General features: G+C 37.6%; 1 protein-coding gene across 1 annotated transcript in view; it reads left to right on the top strand.

Annotated features, from left to right (window-relative positions):
* The window catches only part of MDFIC2 (MyoD family inhibitor domain containing 2), a 98,793-nt gene that overhangs the window by 37,096 nt on the left and 41,272 nt on the right, over positions 1 to 20,425 (top strand). The window contains exon 2 of the mRNA XM_022572569.3: positions 18,589 to 18,627. Within this exon, the coding sequence (XP_022428277.1) occupies positions 18,589 to 18,627 (39 nt within the window). The remainder of the gene's footprint in view (positions 1 to 18,588; positions 18,628 to 20,425) is intronic.

The following is a 20,425-nucleotide window of genomic DNA, read 5'->3' as shown; positions in this document are numbered from 1 at the left end:
CACATCTTCTTTATCCATTCGTCTGTCGATGGGCATTTAGGTTGCTTCCATGACCTGGCTATTGTAAATACTGCTGCAATGAACACTGGGGTGCATGTGTCTTTCTGAATGATTGTTTTCTCTGGGTATATGCCCAATAGTGGGATTGCTGGATCATGTGGTAGCTCTATTTTTAGTTTTTTAAGGAACCTCCATACTGTTCTCCACAGTGGCTGTATCAACTTACATTCTCACCAACAGTGCAAGAGGGTTCCCTTTTCTCCACACCCTCTCCAGCATTTGTTGTTTGTAGATTTTCTGATGATGCCCATTCTAACTGGTGTGAGGTGATACCTCATTGTAGTTTTGATTTGTGTTTCTCTAATAATTAGTGATGCTGAGCAGCTTTCCATGTGCTTCTTGGCCATCTGTATGTCCTCTTTGGAGAAATGTCTATTTAGGTCTTCTGCCCATTTTTGGATTGCGTTGTTTCTTTAATATTGAGCTGCATGAGCTGTTTATGTATTTTGGAGATTAATCTTTTGTCCATTGATTCGTTTGCAAATATTTTCTCCCATTCTGAGGCTTGTCTTTTCATCTTGTTTATAGTTTCCCTTGCTGTGCAAAAGCTTTTAAGTTTCATTAGGTCCCATTTATTTATTTTTGTTTTTATTTCCATGACTCTAGGAGGTGGGTCAAAAAAGATCTTGCCGTGATTTATGTCAAAGAGCATTCCTCCTGTGTTTTGCTCTAAGAGTTTTATAGTCTCCAGTCTTACATTTAGGTCCTGAATCCATTTTGAGTTTATTTTCATGTATGGTGTTAGGGACTGTTCTAATTTCATTCCTTTACACGTAACTGTCCAGTTTTCCCAGCACCACTTATGGAAGAGACTGTCTTTTCTCCATTGTATATCCTTGCCTCCTTGACACATGTTATCTTGATTCCCAGAAAGTGGCTTTATTTTTACCAGCAGCAAACAGTTTATAATTGCTTTAACACTGCCATCTGAATTACAAGGACCCGCCTCAAAAAGTTGCTCCTTACACTAGGGGAAACTAATAGATAAATTTCTTTGACCTTGTTGGTTCTTGCCCCATCACCTAGAACCCTGAATTCTCATTACTATTCGCACTAAAAATGAATTCCGGGTGGTATTATTACCTGTAAATTGGTTCAATTCTAATGGGGAGAGAAAGGGATAGATCCTGATTTTAAATCACATATTTACAATTTTTACCAATTCTCCATGTAATTAAGATTTTTTTCCACAACATGTTCAGGATCCACAATTTACACATAACCAAGGAGTTAAAGCAATTCCCAAAGCGACAGAGGCTTCCGCCAATTGGTGTGTGTTTGTCCCAGTTCCCAGTGTTCAGAGGGTACCTAAGGCAAGTTGAGGAATAGGACTGCTTATTTACTCCTGAATCACAGAACCAACACACTTGTTCCATATCTGCTTATTATGAACCAAATGTCAAGAACAGCTTAGACTCATCTATGGCCCTTTTATTTGTGTGCCTGGTGACACCCATGAAATCACAAAGTATTTTTCATAGTTTTGTTTTATAAAAAAAGTATCAGTCATTAGTATAATCTACTCTTTATCCTGTAGTTTAGTAAAATTTTTAAATTTCTTTTACTTTTCTTATGACATATCTCAAAATAACTTCCTTGATACCAAAGACGCAGCATGGTTTAAGAACCAGTTTACTATTTTGTTAATTGAACTATTTCCCTTTAATTGGTCCATTACTTTCATCTGCACTTCTTTCTTCTTCAAGCTGGTTCCCCAATCATTCCAAAAATTACTACAGTCCTCCCTCAGTATTAACAGGGGATTGGTTTCAGGGGCCCGGCAGACACCAAAACCTGCCAATGCTAATAACGTCCCTTATATAAAATGGCATAGTATTTGCATATAACCAACCTATGTACGTCCTCCCATATACTTTAAATCATGTTTAGATTACTTATAATACTTAACACAATGTAAATGCTATGTAAATAGTTGTAAATACAGTGTAAACTCTACATAATTCAAGTTTTGCTTTTTGAAAAGTTCTGGAATTTTTTTTCCCAAATATTTCCAACTCACGGCTGTTTGAGTCCGAAGATGCGAAACTCATAAATACAGAGGGCTGACTGTACTATAAAACTATAGGAAACAAGCTAAATGCCATATTACTGGTCAAATGCAGAGGAATATTATAAAATCATTAAAGAAAATGTTAAAGTAGAAAAAGGGTAAAATAAAGACCACTGCATATAATAAGCTCTCATTTTTAAAATAAAAATGAGGGCTTCCCTGGTGGCGCAGTGGTTGAGAATCCGCCTGCCTATACAGGGCACACGGGTTCGAGCCCTGTTCCAGGAAGATCCCACATGCCGCGGAGCAACTAAGCCCATGTGCCACAACTACTAAGCCTGCACTCTAGAGCCCGCGAGCCGAGCCACAACTACTGCAGCCCACGCACCTAGAGCCCGTGCTCCGCAACAAGAGAAGCCACCGCAACAAGAAGTCCGTGTACTGAAACGAAGAGTAGCCCCCGCTTACCGCAACTAGACAAAAGCCTGCGCACAGCAACAAAGACCCAACACAGCCAAAAATAAATTAATTTATAAGTAAATAAATCAATAAAAAATAAAATAAAATAAAAATGGGAGGTGCTAGGGCTTCCCTGGTGGCCCAGTGGTTGAGAGTCCGCCTGCCGATGCAGGGAGCGCGGGTCCCCGGTCCGGGGGGGGGGGCGGGGGGGCGGGGGGCCGGGAGGGGGATCCCACGTGCCGCGGAGCGGCTGGGTCCGTGGGCCATGGCTGCTGGGCCTGCGCGTCCGGAGCCTGTTCTCCGCAATGGGAGAGGCCACAGCAGTGAAGGGCCTGCGTACCGCAAAAAAAAAAAAAGGGAACTGCTATATATGCAGAAATCATGTAAAGAAAAACACAAGTAACTACCCACAATTTAACTACTATGGGACGGGAAGTGACTGAACATCTCCATTGGGGTAGAGTGATTGAGTGATGATAGGACTTCTAATTTTCACTTTGTAATCTCAAAAAACAGACTATCTTTTTCTATCACTGTGATAAACTTAAGTAATGAACTTCTTCGTAATTACTGATTTCATAGAAGAAAATTGCTTTCCACATTTTGGTTTTTAAGTGCAACTACCTTTGCCACTTCACCATTGGGGAAAATAGACTTGTATTTATTGTTCCAAAGACTTCTACGTGAAAATTAATTTTCTCCAATGTTTAGCAGAAGGAAAGCCCCAAAAGAGTTTATTTTTGTTCTATATCCTTTGTATCTAAGATGGATTATATTATTTCAGATCATACTCACATCTGTTTATAATAATGTAAAACTTGTATAAAACAAAATAATAATTGAGAATAATTGCACAGACTGAATAAAAATAAGCAATTTTTGAATGTTTGCGGTTGAGCTTTTTTAAAAAGGATTCTTTTAAGTAGTCTTAAAATATGACTTTAATTTATCCATTAAATCCAAGAGAATTCAAAAACAGGCATTACAGCTGTTAAAATCATGCAATTGACACTAATGTTTTATCATCACTATTTAGCATACAATTTTTTGTGTGTAATTGGAACTAGGTTTTGTTATGTATAATTACCAAAAAATTTTAATGTTCTGAAAAGAATATTAAAAATGTAAACATGCCTACTAAATTCCTCCTATTTGAATCAAACTATACAGATTCATAATGAATCTTACCTCTGTATTTGTTAACCCTCTTCTTTAATTCTACTGAACTAGCTCCATTTTACCAATGAGCAAAACAGAAAAGCTTCTGGATTTTGTTTTGTTTTTAGATGTGATTGTGCATTTTAATATATTTAAATATTTTCATCTCATGGAACAGAATGCTTCCTTTTAGGTTTATTTGATGCGAGAATTTCAAATTTCTCTAAAATGGGTTATGGCATAGTGTTGTCGGATGTTTTATGTTGCCTCACTTTTCTGCTGGTTTTTTTTTTTTCTCCTTAGCACTTATAGCCATCCAAAACATTTTTCATTTTACTTATTTAATTTTTTATGGTCTGTTTCATGAACCAGAATATTAATCCCATGAAGATTTCTGTTTGTTTTGTTTACTATTGTATCTGTAGAATCTAGAATAGTTTTGGACACATAGTAGGCGTTCAAAGACAACGCATGACAAAACTAGTTAGAGCCAAATACCCACCTCCTATAAATGGGGTACACGTTCTCCAGTTTACCAGGCACGTCCCATTCCTATCACCTGGCCCACTTTATTGATTTATGTTCTTTGCCTGTCTTTGCTTAAGTTTTGAGATTGAAACACTTGAATTATACTTCTAACCTATTACTCTCTAATCTACCTTAAGCGAACTACTTAGTTCAATAATCCATTTGCCAGCTATTACTATAATAGCTTATACCCTCAGTTAAGACTTGTCCCCTCCTCTACTACCCATTAAAAAAAAAGGTCACACATTCATGCAAATGAAGTAGCAGCACCTGTGAAAGGCTTATGGACCACTGGTACGCGCCACCGTAATCCAGTGGACAATTACAGCACATACTTTAAACCTACGTGATATACTGGGTAAGAATTACACCCAGACTGTGTGTAGCTCCATTTCAAAAATTATTTTGAGCCTGTAAAAATCTTCACTTTTGTTCTATTTCACCAAGAAAGAGCTTTGGGCATTGATCATTTACACATAACTCATAAATTTATTGAAATGTTTCAAATCTGTATGGAGCTGAAGTCAAACAGCTTTAAAGGTAGCACAGAACCAAAAGACTTAAGAGTAGATGTCTTCCTTCACCTGCTCACCTATGCAGAATGTTGTTTTGAAGACACAGGTTAAGGAACTATAATCGGACATAGTGTCTCAGTCAGACACTGCCATAATAATACTATGTAACAAACTACCCCACATATCAGGGTCAAATGTCAATGAGCATTTATTTCTTGCTTGTGTATCTATGAGTCAGCTACAGTTTGGCTAATGTAGGCTGGGTACAGTAGGGCTTAGCTCAAAGCTGTACGCTGGGTCCCGTTTTGCCCCACATGCCTCTCATCATTCGTGGACCAGCAACTTTTAGGCATGTTATTCTCAATGCAAAAGGCAGGAGCCCGCATTTGCAAGCACGCTGCTCACATCTCATTCCTTATCTTTGCCCAGTCAAGTCACAGTACTAAACTCTCGATGTACACTCCACCACCCATCATGAGCCAGAGCAATGTTCTGCAGGTAAAATGCTTTTTTAGGGGAGTGAAAATTTTAGACCAATAAATCAATCTAAATACACCCACTATTATATGCAAGTAGAGACACGGTATATCTATAATCTGAGACCTCAGTATACATAGATAAAATAAAATTTCAGATGGTGCCCTTATAATGGCAAAGATGAGCCACCAACTTAGAATATGAAGGCTGAAGACTGTGGTAAATGACTTTACCTTCTGGACATTAAGTTCTAAGAACTCAGATGTTAGAACTGAAACTACAAAGGGCTGGCATCTCAAAATCCTGAGACAGCAATAACCACAGAACCTGAAGAGTCAGTCCGTCTCCAAAGATGTGGGCAGAAACCACCTTTCTGCAATTTCTCTAATGGAATTACAATTAACCACAGGCTTGTTGTGGAATAAGGCTCCACTGGGTATTAGAAGTTCGGCCTAATGAATACAATTCCACAGTACACAACACAGTTTCTAGGTCTCTCTGGAAAGGCATTTAAATGGTGATTTCACAAAATATTACTTTTAATCAAATCACATCGGGATGAGTCACTATTTTATAGTTTATCTTTCTCTAAATAGATTAAATTTTATCAAAGATCACTTCTTCAGCCAAACGTGCTATGTAGTTTTGGTGAATCCTTATTATTTGACAACCTGCCCATTAAACCTGGCTTCCCCTGAAAAGAACTGTGTGCTGCAGAGGAAATACATATGTTTATGTCTATAAATCCAAAGGGAACACAGTATTTTCTTGGTCCCAAATTGCAAGATGCTTCCAGGACAAACAAAGGGTTGCCAGTGGAAACTCTGGATATTAGCATTTGAAGTGTTCTGGGGAAGCTGGAAATTTTTGTGAAATAAAAACATACAGTAATTTGAAATTACACACATTCATAGAGTAAACCTAGCCAAACTGGCTGCTCTGAGACTATTTTTCCACCCAAACAGTTTAATGGTTTTTCTTTTAAGTATTAGTTGAAAATATTTACCTAGAAGCTCAGAGGAATGTCCCAGAATTGACTGAATTCGGTTGGAAAACATTCTGAGTTTTTAAAAAAATTATTCATTATGAAGAAAAACACAGAATGCTTTCTTGTCAATAATGATTAAATCTGAAACATAGGGTGTGGTATCTTCTCAGTTACCTAAATAATGTCATTGACAACAATAAAGCTACAAGCGACTTATAAATTATGTACTACGAGAGCAGAATTAATAAATACAATAAGAGAGATTTAGGGCGTTAGCTACACGAAATGAGAAGAATTAAGGGGCCCAACTCAAGAAGTTGCGAGAAAATGTTGAAACTTCAAATCCCTCACGATATTTATTGAACAGAGAAGAATAACTACCAACGGACCGAAAAAGAAATCACTTGGCTTAAACCACTAAATAGAAGAGGGGACACAAAATGTGCACAACCTGACCATTCCTTTGTTTAAAAACAATAATTTAATAAACAACTCGAAGGCAGAAGTTCTCTCTTGATTTCTGATGGAAATAGCTCAACATCAGCTGGACTAGAAGATCTAATTTTATGTGCTAAAACTTAGGCCACTTGGCATACTGCTCACTTTTTTGCCAGAAAACTCCTTCACCCCCTCAAGAATGTTTTTTATTAGGCTTAGCAAATAAAGGAATTTTAGTTCTTTATCTTATGACCACTGGCATCAGCAGTTACAATTTGAAATGACTACCGTATCTTAGCAACTCTAATCTTAACAAAATAAATACAGCAAGGAGCAAACAGGCTTCATGCCACACGAGTGTCTCATCACCATCCAAAAAACGCGAAGGGGGAAATCAACAGAGGATGACTCTCACCGAGCTGGTACTCTGGACTTGGCAACTCTCCCATCGCCAAAAACACTACATTTCTTTACATTTTCACAGCAGGGGCACCTACAATACTATATTTTAGGGAAAATTTCACTAAGACCTAAAGGGGCAGTCATGAAAGAGGGAGGGGAGAAGGATGATTCATCCAAAAAGAAAGATACGAAGGGAAAATGTGAAATGTAATTATTTTCTGTTCCCTTTTCTCCTGGAACTTGGGGGTCACAACAATGGTGGCATCTCCTCAACTGTATCCAAACCAATGCTCATATTTGCACAGTATGAGCAGTTCCTTCCCTTAGACACTAAAGCCTGAGGTAGCTCCGAATTATGACTTAAAATAAGAAAGAAGGCACTCAATAAATATTGAGTGAAAGAATGAATGAATCCATTTCTGGCCTCTCAAACTGGTTAGGAAATAGTAGAGACACAAACCTCTTGAAACCACTTCAAACTCCTGCAGAGATTACTTAAAGTGTCTCTGATGTGGAATTAAATGCTTGTTCAACGTGGTCCAAAACGCGCATCACTCTGAAGTGAACCCGAGGCTGTGCAATTGAAAGGAGAGATCAGGGACTTTGTGATTGGATGGACTTGAGCAGGGAGCTCCACACCATCATTTCCTAGCTCTGTGAATTTACAATATTACATCTAACATCTCTGAGCTTCAGGTTCTTCTTCAGCCAAATGGGATAAAACTCCAGAGGGGGGAAAAAAAAGATGGCTGTGAAGCTGTCACTTAGAATAATGCATGTAAAGCTACCTATCCCATTTCCTTTAAAGGTGACTGATTTTACCATCAACAAAGGAGACTCACTTTCCTTCTCTTGGTATCGTTTCCTCTGAGTCATATAGGCCCCCATCAGCAAACTTATCACATATGGCAGCCTACTCAATGTCATCCTGTTTGATGCTGAGCAGGGTTATCTCCACTCCTCAGAATGTGCAGCTGTTTAGCTCTTTGGCTTGTTACATCTTGTGCACCTCCAGTTAGAAACTGACATCTTGTTTAAGCCTTCATTACCTCTCACCTGAACTACTGACTGCAAGAGCTCAAACACTGCTCTTCTAACCTAACCTTGTCTCTTCCAATCTGCGGCCAGCATTCTCTTTCTAAATTTGACCATATTAAACTTTATGGGGCCTCCAAGTTCTGAGTTATGCCTATTTCTTAAGTCTCATTTCCTGGAATTACTTCTATACTCCAGTGAAACCAGTCTGCTTCTAATGCTGCTTCAGACTCAACACTTTGGCAACTGTTGTGCCCTCTACATAAAATGTCTTTTCACTTTTTTTGGCCAGTTGGTAATTCTTCAGAAGCCATCTCAAGCATGATCTCCCCAGTGAAGACATTCCTGCAATTGCTTTAGAAGGTTGATAAGATTCTACACGGGACCATGTCTGTACAATATACTCTGTCTTTATAGCACTTAATTACGGTACACTGCAATCATTCACTTCCTTGGGTATCTCTGCCACGAGATCATGAGTTAAAGAGTCCTGAGGTCACAGATTATGGTTTAGCATTCCCACTGCCTGGCACAGTGCCTGCATGCAGTAGATGTCAGTAAATGTTAGCCTATGTCCTCTAGCACTCTCCTCCCTACCCTTCAAATAGTATAAAGATGGATTAAACTGGCTTGTTTGGACTTTTATTTTGAAGAAGTTAACTGAAAATTCTACTTTATTTGTTAATGTAATGTCTAACCTAATCTAAAAGACAAGTAAGCATCTCTTTATCACAGAAAATAGATGGAAACTTACATTTAAGAAAAAAAAATGTTGATGTTATTTTTGTTCTTGTTGAACTTCCAGTTTCTGTCTTCTTGATGACCATAATTCCATTTTGCATGCTTGTGACCTTGAATCTTTCTTAAGGCTCTAACTCATTCTACTTCTTGCTTCCCTCACCCCACACTTCTTTCACTTTATACTTCCTTGGCAAGAGCCCACAGCGTGTATACAATAGGAACAAAACCAATGATAATGATGATGGGGATAAAAAGATTTACCTTTTGCTATTAAAGAGTCACAAAATTCTGAGTTTTAAAAGAGACATAATGTTATATATCAAAATTCTAATACAATGGAGTTGCTGCTTGGGTCTGTGGTTCAGAACTTGGTACAGTGCCTAAGGTAAAAATTCTATATACTTAAAGTCCCCTAAGAGGAACTTCCCTGGAGGTCCAGTGGTTAAGCCTTCGCTTTCCAATGCAGGGGGTGTGGGTTCCATCCCTGGTCGAGGAGCTAAGATGCCTTGTGGCCAAAAAAACAAAACACATAAAACAGAAGCGATATTGTAACAAATTCAATAAAGACTTTAAAAATGGTCCACATCAAAAAAAAAAAAATCTTAAAAAAAAAGTCCTCTAAGAAAATTCTTCATTCATTCATACAACAGATAATATACTTTACGTAATAAAGAATACGTATGAAGTGCCCAAGAGTATAGCTGAATATCTGAACTTAAATGTTTCTATAATACAACTTTCCTGGTGGCCTTAAAAAATTACTTCACTAAGTCTCCCATCACCATGAAAGTCACCCTCAACCTTCCAGATCTAATCTAGTTCCATCCTTGTAAGAAATATTGCCTATACCCTACTGCTAAGATGGTATGACATTTCACCCTATGCAGGCTAAAGGATATCTCAAAATGGAAATTCAACTATAGAGGAAATATTATCATTATGTCTGAAAAAGGAGGGAAATGACAAAAAATTAGAAGGAAAGAGAAAATCAATTCAATGGTGAGGGAATAAATTCATTCAAGCAGTGTGGATTAAACTCCTACGATTTGCTTGACTCCATATTTGGTACCCAGGAAAACACATTTAAAAAAAATTATCTATCCTTTATGGCAGTTAGGGAGACAGACAGACACCAATTATTATGATAGGACCTAAGCCTTACACTGTTCAAGAATATTCTGTCCAGGACCTATAATTATAAATTTTTGAGCGGAGAGTCATGTCTCAACATAATATTGTGCATTACTATTCTGTGAGGAGGAAAGAGATTTACAATCTTTAAGATGGTAAGGCTGTTGTAAGGATAAGAAAAAGTTAAAGTTCTACCGGTTTTTCTCTAAAACCTTCTTTGCCCAATTATAATCTGCTTTCTAAACAGCACACGAAGCCTTGCTTTTATGGTGAAGATAGCCAGATTAAATGCAGGATGCCTAGTTAAATTTAAATTTCAGCTAAATGATGCATAAGTTTTGAGTATTAAGTATGTCCCACATATTGCGTGCGACCTCCTTCTCCTAAAATTTTTGCATCATCTACCAGAAATGCAAATTTCACTGGCCATCCTGTATTTTTATTTGGTATTTTTTAATTTAACACAGTAACCCTATTTATAGGGGTGCCCATCCAATCTTCAGACTCCCCACTTTGAGTGCACTGTATGTGGCCTTAAGGAACGCAGTGGATCACACAGTGACTGAGATACAAAGCAGTCTCCTCGGCCTTGTGTTTACCACAACATTGTTTCTCAAGCCTGCAGGCTTGCACAGCTGAGTTCCCAGCTCACTTTCCTAAACTATTTCTGGTTTGTCACACAAGTAACAAAATGTGACCTTTATCCTTCTCTTCTCCTGAAGAAAACAGAAATTTTCTAAAGGGGTAAAAATAGCCGAAATTAAAAAAGACTATGAACTATTCCAGAATCTTGAGGCTGTCAATACTTTATGCTTTTAAATAGTTGCCATGGTTCACCCCAGAAGCATCTGCATATTTCTGTGGTTTTCTTCATGGTGTGTAGTGAACTTTGATATCTTCGGGGAATAAAAGAACTCTCTATCTGTCTATCTACACATATATATTTAACAATGCAAGTTATTGTTATATAAATGTAGGCTGTTGTCAATTTCAGTTCCCTGCCATATCAAAAGAACAAAGCAGGCAGGAAGAGCAAGAGGATGATCTAATATGCCTACGCTAATAACAAAGCCAGTGTCCTAAACTGGCAGTGGCAGCCCTCTTCTGCAGAGATTGTTTTTTACACCATCAGTAGACATTTTACAAAATTGGATGGTGACAGGAAGAGTACATTTTAAATTGTCAACCTTCATGATGTCCTTTTGAAGAATAGCAATTACATAACTCAGGGAGCTTTATTTTGCATTTGAAAAAATATGTATCTAAAGGAGTTTGCAGGGTTATGCAAGACTCCACATTCTGAATTCTTTGTAGAAATTAAGGTCCCTTATTTTTTCCTGTAATCTCATATCCGTTTTTATCCACTTCCTAGTTAAGGTGGGAATCAATATTAAGCAAGTAGTACAGAATTAAAGCTGTTTTTGATTTAAATTAACAAGTTCATTTAAAGAGGCCATCAACCATATGCCATTCCTTAACCATATTTAAAATCCAGTTTGTAAGTTTCCAAGGATCACACACCTTTTTTTCATCTCTATGGCATTAAAAAGTTTGCTTATAATATTCTAATATTTTGTTAAAGTTGTTTCCTCTTAGGCAATGAGAGAGGGAAATATTATGCAAAAGTAATTTTATATCACCCAAAAGTCATCTGGTCTTTTTCTTCTAATTCTCATCTTTTTTTGAAATAATTTTAGAAAAAAAAAACTCTTTAAAAAATGCAGACAATGCCAAGAGAAACGCATTGCAAGTACCCTAAATAGTTAATGTATTTTCTAAATGAATGATTTAAAATAGCTATTAAAGGAGAGGAAATGAGCTTAGGTTTCTAGTAATGACTTCTCCTCTTCAAAATGAAATCTGTAAATCCCTGATTGCAATTCCAAATCCCCAAAGGACCAGCAGTTCTGGGACCAGGGCTCACTGGCTTTATGTCTAATAGCACCAGATAAGTAGCATGATTTTTATATATGCAATTTGGGAGAATATTCAGAATTTATAGTCCCGGAGACAATTTATGAATGAATTTCCTTTTTAAAGTACATTATTCTAAAAATCAACTTTTCCACCCAAATTGTAAGCAGAGCACATAGGAATGTGAGAGGCATGGATATATACGTAGAGAGACATATGTATATATATTTATATATGCATGCACACACATGCAAGAAATGTAAGTACCATTTTATTCATAAGAGCATAATGATTCAGCCTGTGATTGTTAATAAAAATGCATTTCTAACCATCAAATTTGAGTCTATTATTCTAAGTTAATTGCATTTGCCCTAAAGAGACTTACAGCTGGCTGTCAGCCTGTTTGTGTCAGTTTCATTTTATTCATCAGTCAATCTTGTCTCCTCTTCTTTTTCACATCCCATATATTGATCAAATAGATTTGTTAGCATCCCTCCACAGCTTTCACAGCATTTAAAAAAATAAAAAAATAACCTCGATATTATCATCAGATACATCTGATGACTTCATTCGTTCGCATGTTATCTTCAGTGCTATTTCAGTAGTAAATAGATGCCCTTTGGACAAGCCCATAAGATTGCCATTGAATATAACAGATGTAACTCACTCAAAGCGGCATTGAGAAAAAGTTAAACGGGAGAAAAAAGTGAACAACGGCAGTGGTCGGCGGCATCTCCGCTTTTCAGTTGGAATAGAGGATACTCATTGCGGTAAACATTAGTTCTTTACTGGAGTGTATTATGGAGTAAAAAGCATCTTGTTAAAATTCATCCTCAGAAGAGAATGTACTATTAGGTGGTGAAGTGGATTAAAGAAATAAATGGGCACCATGTTCCCACTGGAGCCAAAGAAAACCAGTGGGGGAAACAGAAGAGCAGGGAGGTTAGGGTAGAAAAGTAGTTAAGGTGAAAATCTGCAAAGAATTAGAATCTTCCTTGTGTGAGTCAAGTTGCTTAGAGAGGAGATAAAAGGCATCACAGGGTGAGGAGATAATTAGCAGATCAGAAGCAAAGCAGTTTAAAAGGTGACCCTTACCTCCTCTGTTACTCAGTCTAAGAAACTATAGATAATTATTACAGTATTTTCTCCAGGGATGTGTGATACAGTTTCTCCACATATCCTCCAAGACACAAAGCTCTCTCAGCATTGTCACTGCGTTGCCTGAGTTCAGTGCTTTTTATGGAAATTCCTTTACATCACGCCAGCCTTGTCTTTCAACCTTGCTTTAGATCAGTGATTCTCAAATGGGGTGATTTCACGCCCCCCAGGGGACATCAGAAATACCTGCAGGCATTGGGGGAAGGTGTTACTATCACCTGGTGAGTAGAGGCCAGCTATGCTGCGACACACCCCACTGTGCACAAGACACCCTCCACGACAAAGAGCTACCCACCCCAAATGACAATAGTGCCGAAGTTAAGAAACCCGGCTTTAGATGGCTGACTGAAATACACGTAAAGCTAAACAACAAGAACTACATCACAGTGCAGCAGCAGTGCACTGAGCAGGATGTTAGCAACTCTGAGAGGCAGAGAGCAGCCCAGCGACTGCACACAGGATTTCACACTCGCCTATTAAATAACACAATTCATTTACCTAGACCCCAGGAACAGTGGAGCAAAATACAACCCCAATTTTGAGGAGAATAAAGAAAAATGAAAATCATGGCTTGAGAGAAGACATTTCAAAGACCTCCAAGACAAACCAAATGAAAAATCTCCAATCAAAAGACTCCGCAAGGAAATTGTATCACAGCCCCTAATCCTCAACAGACCTTAACAAGATGTTCATGAGCCAAAGACTCATGTCTGCAGAAGACAAAAGACATAGGAAACAATATAGTCTAGAGAAGGATTATATTGTTAAGAGGCAGGAGAAAGATAAAACAGATTCCTCCACCTTACAATTAGAACGCCTAAAAAGAATAACCAGAAATATGCTCAAAACCATGTTACAGTAACTGTTACATCTTTCTGCTCTTGGGAAATTAATATTTAGGTTAGACCTGGGGCAATATTTTTAAAACCTTTTTTTGATGAGTGCTTTTACCCCACCTGACTAGACACCCCTGCCTGGCACAGATGGCCAAGACATTTGCTTTTTTAAATACTCCATATTTCCACAGCCACCCACCAGACAAAAATTAGATTACCAATGCTTGTGTAAACTTTCCAAGCTCTGACACAATAAGATTCCAGGAAATGTACATGCACAGCTAAAAGCAGCATTATACATAATGCACTGTAATTCCAACAGACAAGTTGCTATCTTCGATAGATATACACACTTTCCATGCCAAACACATGAACGTCAATACATTTTTCTCAAGTTAAAATGGAAACCATTTAACAGATATAATGGGCACAATGAATTTCATTTTGCATTACTAATGCAGCAGAGGAGAAGGGAAGCTTTGGCAAGGATTGCAGTAAGACCAAGAAAAACAGGAAACAACTTAGAAGCTATCATGGCTGTGCGAGCTATTGCCCTAAAGCATGGTCATGAACCCAATGGCCACTGAGACTTCATATTCTCAAAACTCTAATTCCACATAAACAAATTTTTGACTCATGGGAAAAAAGTAAAAAATGGACAAAAGAGTGGTTGCATTTTTCGCAAAAAGGTCAAGAGAACGTCACCATCATTTTTTCCCACAGTTCCTGAAGAGATGTTATCATGACCAACTTGATTTTAGGGGAGATAAATTGGAGGCAAATGAATTAGATGATGTGTCATGTGAAAGGGAATTAGGAAGATAACCCAGGAGCCCAAATCCCCAGCCTCTGCTTTTACCACCGGAAATACGTATCCCCCAAGACTCCTTTTCATCACTGTTAAAAAAAAAAAAATCAAAAACAGCAGTTACTTCACTGGCCCTTACCTTTATCTTAAAGTCTTTCTGGCACCTAAAATAGTTTACCTCAATCATTGCACACCAAAGAATTTTTTGGTGCTTTCTACTAGATTTAGATAGTAAACTCTGAAGCCCTAGATAAACGTTATTATGCAATTTAGAATAAAGGTTTTGAGCACAGGCTTATTGCAATCAAGCAGACCTCACTTCCAAGCTGATCTCGCCTACTTAGTGAGATGGGCAAACTGAGTGACTCTGAGCAAATTCCGTTATCAGAGTTTCACTTTCTCCATCCATAAAATGGGTGTATAATAGTCCTTATATTAATGGTTTTGGGGAAGGATTAAATGGGGCCATGTGTGTAAAACATTAGGTAAATTAATAGTAGTAAAGTCTAGCAGCAGCGCAGGAACCCTTCCTGGGTTCAAATCCCTGCTTCCACAGCTTCCTGCCTCTGTGAACTTGGATAAAATCTCAGTTTCCTCACCTCTAAAATGAGCATAGTAATAATAATAACTTACAGGATTGTTACGAGAATGAAAGTGACATAATAATAATAATGGCTTGACAATTCCTAACCTAAATTAAAGCACATTACATTTTAACCATAATCATTCTTTCCATCATATTTACAAAGGAGATTTAACATCTTTAGTATTAGGCTCCAAAATAAATGATGAAAGTATCTCAAAATGTAAATGCATATGTAGAGATAAACTTGGAAAGAAACCAACTGGAGGAACAACATAAGACTTTCTTCATTATGTTTATCATGAGTTCCAGCAAGGATCTGTCTTTCTTTGATCTTATTTTTGCCCTTAGAAAAATAAAAACACATCTCAACACAGTGAACTTTTAAAAGTGGAAATATGACAATATTCAGAAAGCTCAGACCTAGCAATTCTTCAAAAATGCTCCCACTTCCAGCAACTGATGACTTTTTTGGCTAATGTGCCATATATGGTACCTCATCTAATTACAGAAGTCAGTATCACCACAGTCAGTCCCATGGCTAAAAATGATGTGACAGCAAATTGGTTATAAGATGTAAAAAATGGTGGACACAAAAATGAAGAATATCTTTGACTGTGAAAGGTCAGGATGAGTTAGTAAGCTATTAACTTGGCTCATTTTTCAAATGATGAGTCAATTTTTATGAGAAACATTCAGTGTTTTCAAACTGCTTATCAAGTTCCTAATTCTGTCATCTTAAAGGCCTATATTACTCAAAATTTTAGAACACCACTTAACATCTTAGTTGTCACAGTGATGTGACCTGGAATATGAAAATAACTCAAACTTTTAGCTTGTTTTTGTCTTCCCATGCAGAATAAACTTTTCAAAATGAGGGGCTTCTAAGGTGTACCATGTTTAGCCAGATAAAAAATAAACCAGATTGGTATGATAGTCAGCAGTAGAAAGAGAAACAAATTAAGTACTTATAATTAGAGATTGAGGAATGAAAGAATTCACACTTTCTTAGAGCTATTATTTCAGACAGTCTGGTGTCAGAATTAAAAGCCAACCAGTGCATCTGTTTACATTGCCAAGGATTTTCACAGTAAGGAGGGCTAGGAAACACATATTTTTAAAGTAGGGTCCAAATCCCAAAGAACACCTAAAAAATAGGATGCCAAAAATAAATGTTCTTGTGATTTGTATTGTCCAATGTCTAAACAAAGACAAAAAAATTATGTTTCTTACTTCTCCTTTATAAACACACAAGTGAAAGGGAAAAAAAAAGAGAGAGAGAGAGAGAAAAGAAAAGAAAAGTAATTCTGTTGCTTTGGCCACAGACTCCTTTTTTTGTTATCCTGCTTGTCTCTGGCTCAGCTACTGCTTTTCTTTCCCAGGATGAAATAATATAGGAAAAGCCGATTAAGGAAAACTTCACTCACACAGAAGGTTCACCAAGATGGCTCAGCTACCAAGCCTTAAAAGCTGAATTACAATGGCCACCTAAAATGACCATTCTGTACTTTAAAGTACGTCTCCATTTGAAAAATTTCAGTTAACTCTTTGCTTATCTTGAGCTTTGAATTAAAGGAAAGTCCTCTTTAAAATCCACAGTGATGGATCGAACGCTGTAGTACTCAAATCTACCATTAGCTTATTTTTACTTCTCACCAGCAAAATTAGAGGTATTTTCTGCAATTTCAAAGATCACTCCTTTGGTCAGTTGAAAAAAATATATAAAAAGTAGTATTCTGTACACAAATAGACTTCCTTCCCTCATTTATTTATTCAACAGATATTTATTCATCATCTATTATTTGCCATACGCTGGGCTCATTGCTGGGAAATACTGAACTAAACAAGACATCACTGCATATAGCATATAATCATAACACAAGGTGTTACCATCTCTCCTATTGGAGGTATAGGGTTCTGGAAAGCGCTGACCAGTACAAGTGGACTAGGACAGACTTGAGAGGTGATCAGCCCTCATATCTTTTATTTGACAGAGGAGGAAACTAAGATCTAAAAAGACTGAGTTGCATAATCCCAGAGCTCTTTACTGGAAACAAATCACAAGACTAGAATTCATGTCTCCAAATTCAAATCTCAAACTCCCTATATAGCAATACACTCCTCCCCAGAACATAATTTTCCTGAAAACAATAATGCCAAGCTATGAATGTCAAAGCAGTTGACTTGTTGGAAATATGCTTTGAGATCAAAGGGTCAACATTCTTCCTAATTGTACGGCATTCCCGATGGTGGAGAGGGAGGGCTCAGGTCAGACCCAACTGGATCCTAACCTTAAATCGACCATGCCTAACTAACTAGTGACCTTGGAGAAGAATGAAACTCTGAAAATCATCTGGATTTTAAAAAAATCTTCCAAGTCAGGATCACAATATCTACATGAAAGGGGTAAATTTCATGAAAGAAATTGAGTAGAAACTCAATACACATAAATTTTTGTCCCCTCTTCTCACTCATATAAATTGAACAGAACTGATTGAAAGACCAGGTTAGCAGAAACCACACCTCAGTTTATTTCTTATCAGTTATTTTAGCATAAGATCCAGCCTCCAATTTTAATCCATTTTCGTAGGTCATTTTTGGCATACCTCCACATAATTTAACATTTCTACTCTGTGAACGTTTTGGGAGTTAGAAAGCAGAGATTAAACAATTGAATTTAGAAAATTTCATCAGCATACATCCTCTAAAGAGAGATGGGAAGGAAACAACAGTCAGAAGAAATATTTAAAATGAATAAAGCCTCCTATATAATGTCGTGGGCCTCTTTCCATTATAGAACACAGAAAGCCAACTAGCATAGGTAAAGGGAATTTGTAGATTCCCGTATCTAGGATGTCCAGGAGTAGATGAGCTTCAGATGTAAGTGAATCCAGGGACCCAAATGATGAATTCAGTACCTTGCCTTTACTTTTTCTTGGCTGTTTGGCTCCCTGTTTTGGCTTTATTCTCAGGCTTTTTACACAAGGCAGGAAAGATGGCTTCTGTCAGTCACAAGCCTACATTATCTTTCTACCCCACAAAGGAGGAGAGAACCCTCACTTCCAGCAGGCTAATCTCAAGCCTCAGGGAGCAACCTGATTGGTACTGCCTGGTTCTTAGAGCCATCCCACAACAAACCTCTATGGCTGGGAAACAGAGGACATGGGTTACCATGTCTCTGTACGTGGAACACTGATAGACAAGACCATTCCACTCAAGCTACATGGAATAGGTCCTCCGTTGGAAAGTGGGTTTCTCTTTCCTGAAAAAGGGAGTAAAGGGATCCTGGAAAGGCAAAAAAATGGATATCCACTCAAATAATTATTTTTAATTTCCCTTCTTTTAGGACCATCCAGCTCAATTCAAAATCCTCTGGAAGACCCTGGTAAGTTCATTTTATTTCTTTGTAATAGCTTCCTATACTGGCTAATGGGTACTTTTGGTGCAATATGATAAGGGAAGGACTCCATCTTTGTCTACATCCACAGTATAGTGGCCACAGCACCGGCACACACATCATCGCACATCTGCATTATTCAAGGCATACTGCAATCAGTTTTTACCTTGAAGGTGCTTATACCCTATCTCTGCATACATGTTAGGTCAACAAAAGTTTAAAAATCATGTATTCATTTATACAATACATGGATTCAGAGTCTATGTTTAGGACCCTATGTTCAGCTTTGAGGGATGACAAAAACCTCAGTCTCTGTCCTCGAAGGACCAAGGAATCTCTCAAAGATATCACTTGAAGCTGGAATTTGCAAAGAGGACTCCATGTATAATTAACATCTGAGCTGGGTTTGGGGGCATAAGTAGAAGTTTCACTGTTAGGCATGTACAAAGAGGCCAAGACAGAAAAGTTGAAACGTGCTTTCTCGCTTAGTGAAAAGATGACACAGAAGAATGGGGAATAAATAGCAAGGTAGCTTTTAAGCATTCAGCAATGAAAGTCTGCCTAAATACATCATGGTTCTCCGGTAGGAGGCAATACTGTGCCCCAGTTCTTCAGGAAGAGGCAGGGCTAAATGAGCAAGACGCATTAATGAGGGGAAAAAAAAATCCAGCGTCACACTGACAAATACAGTACGGCCCATTTACATTAAGTAAAAATCAGACATGCATATGTTCGTTAATGTAGATAAAAGGTCTAGAAATGAGTTATCCCAAACTGAAAATAGGAACAACCTCCATAAAGAGTAGTAAGAATGAAGCAAGCAGCAGGAGTGAGGTGGGAATTTTCCTTTGCTTTTACACTTCCGTATCACTTAAGCTCTTTTTTTTTCCACAATAAAATTTTATCTACATGTTGCTTGTCTAATAAATAAATATTGTTTACACAGAAGGAAGTTTTTGATCAAAATAATGACCAAAATAACACTGGCAGGATAAGGAGTGTGAACTTTTAAAAATTAATGGTCTTGTTATTTTTGGTTGTCAGTGGGGTAGAGAGCCAATACCCTGAGCGAGACGTTAGGAAGAATAACATTTTGCAGGTGGGTGGGATTATCTTCAAGCCAATAAACAAATAGGCAGGTAGAACTCTTTGGAGGTCGTTACATAGATAAATACTTATATTTTGTAGGTGTATATGTATATATAAATTAAACAAATATATAGCCTAAATAAATATATTTTATATAGGAGGTTATTCGAAATACATATAATGAACATATATAATAATGAATATATATAAATGAACAATAAGAGTTAGGGAGAGAGAAGAAAAACAAGTTCTTTTCTGAGTATGAGGGATTTTAAGATATCAAAGAAATGCCTTTAGGGATGTTTGCTTGCAAAGTGTCTTAAAGACAACACATCTGGATATGGAGATCGCAACAAGCAGAGTCGGATTTCAGGTGAGATGTGGCAGTCATCTACATGAAGACGAGAAGTGAAGTAATGAATGAGGTCAAAAGGTCATCAGGGAATAAATGAGGTCAGCAAGGGAAAGAGTGAAGAGAGCCTAAGGCAAAGCTTTGAGAAGGATCATCCATTAAGAGAAGAGAAGCAATGCACTGGCTCATTCATTCACAACTAATTTTTTTTCAAGGACCCTGAGCCAAACACTGTAGGTTTTGAGGACAGAATAGAGCGGTGGAAAAAATGGCATGGTGACTGCCCAGAGGGACTTATAACCACTGGAATGAGAACACCCACTAACATTAACTGAACGCTTCGTG

The sequence above is a fragment of the Delphinapterus leucas genome, chromosome 10 (assembly GCF_059928025.1).
Source record: "Delphinapterus leucas isolate spDelLeu-1000000601 "Yukka" chromosome 10, BTC_Dleu_Yukka2, whole genome shotgun sequence".
NCBI classification, from domain to species: Eukaryota; Metazoa; Chordata; class Mammalia; order Artiodactyla; family Monodontidae; genus Delphinapterus; species Delphinapterus leucas.
The sequence above is the reverse complement of the archived record's forward strand: the minus strand, read 5'-3'. Positions and strand labels throughout refer to the sequence as shown.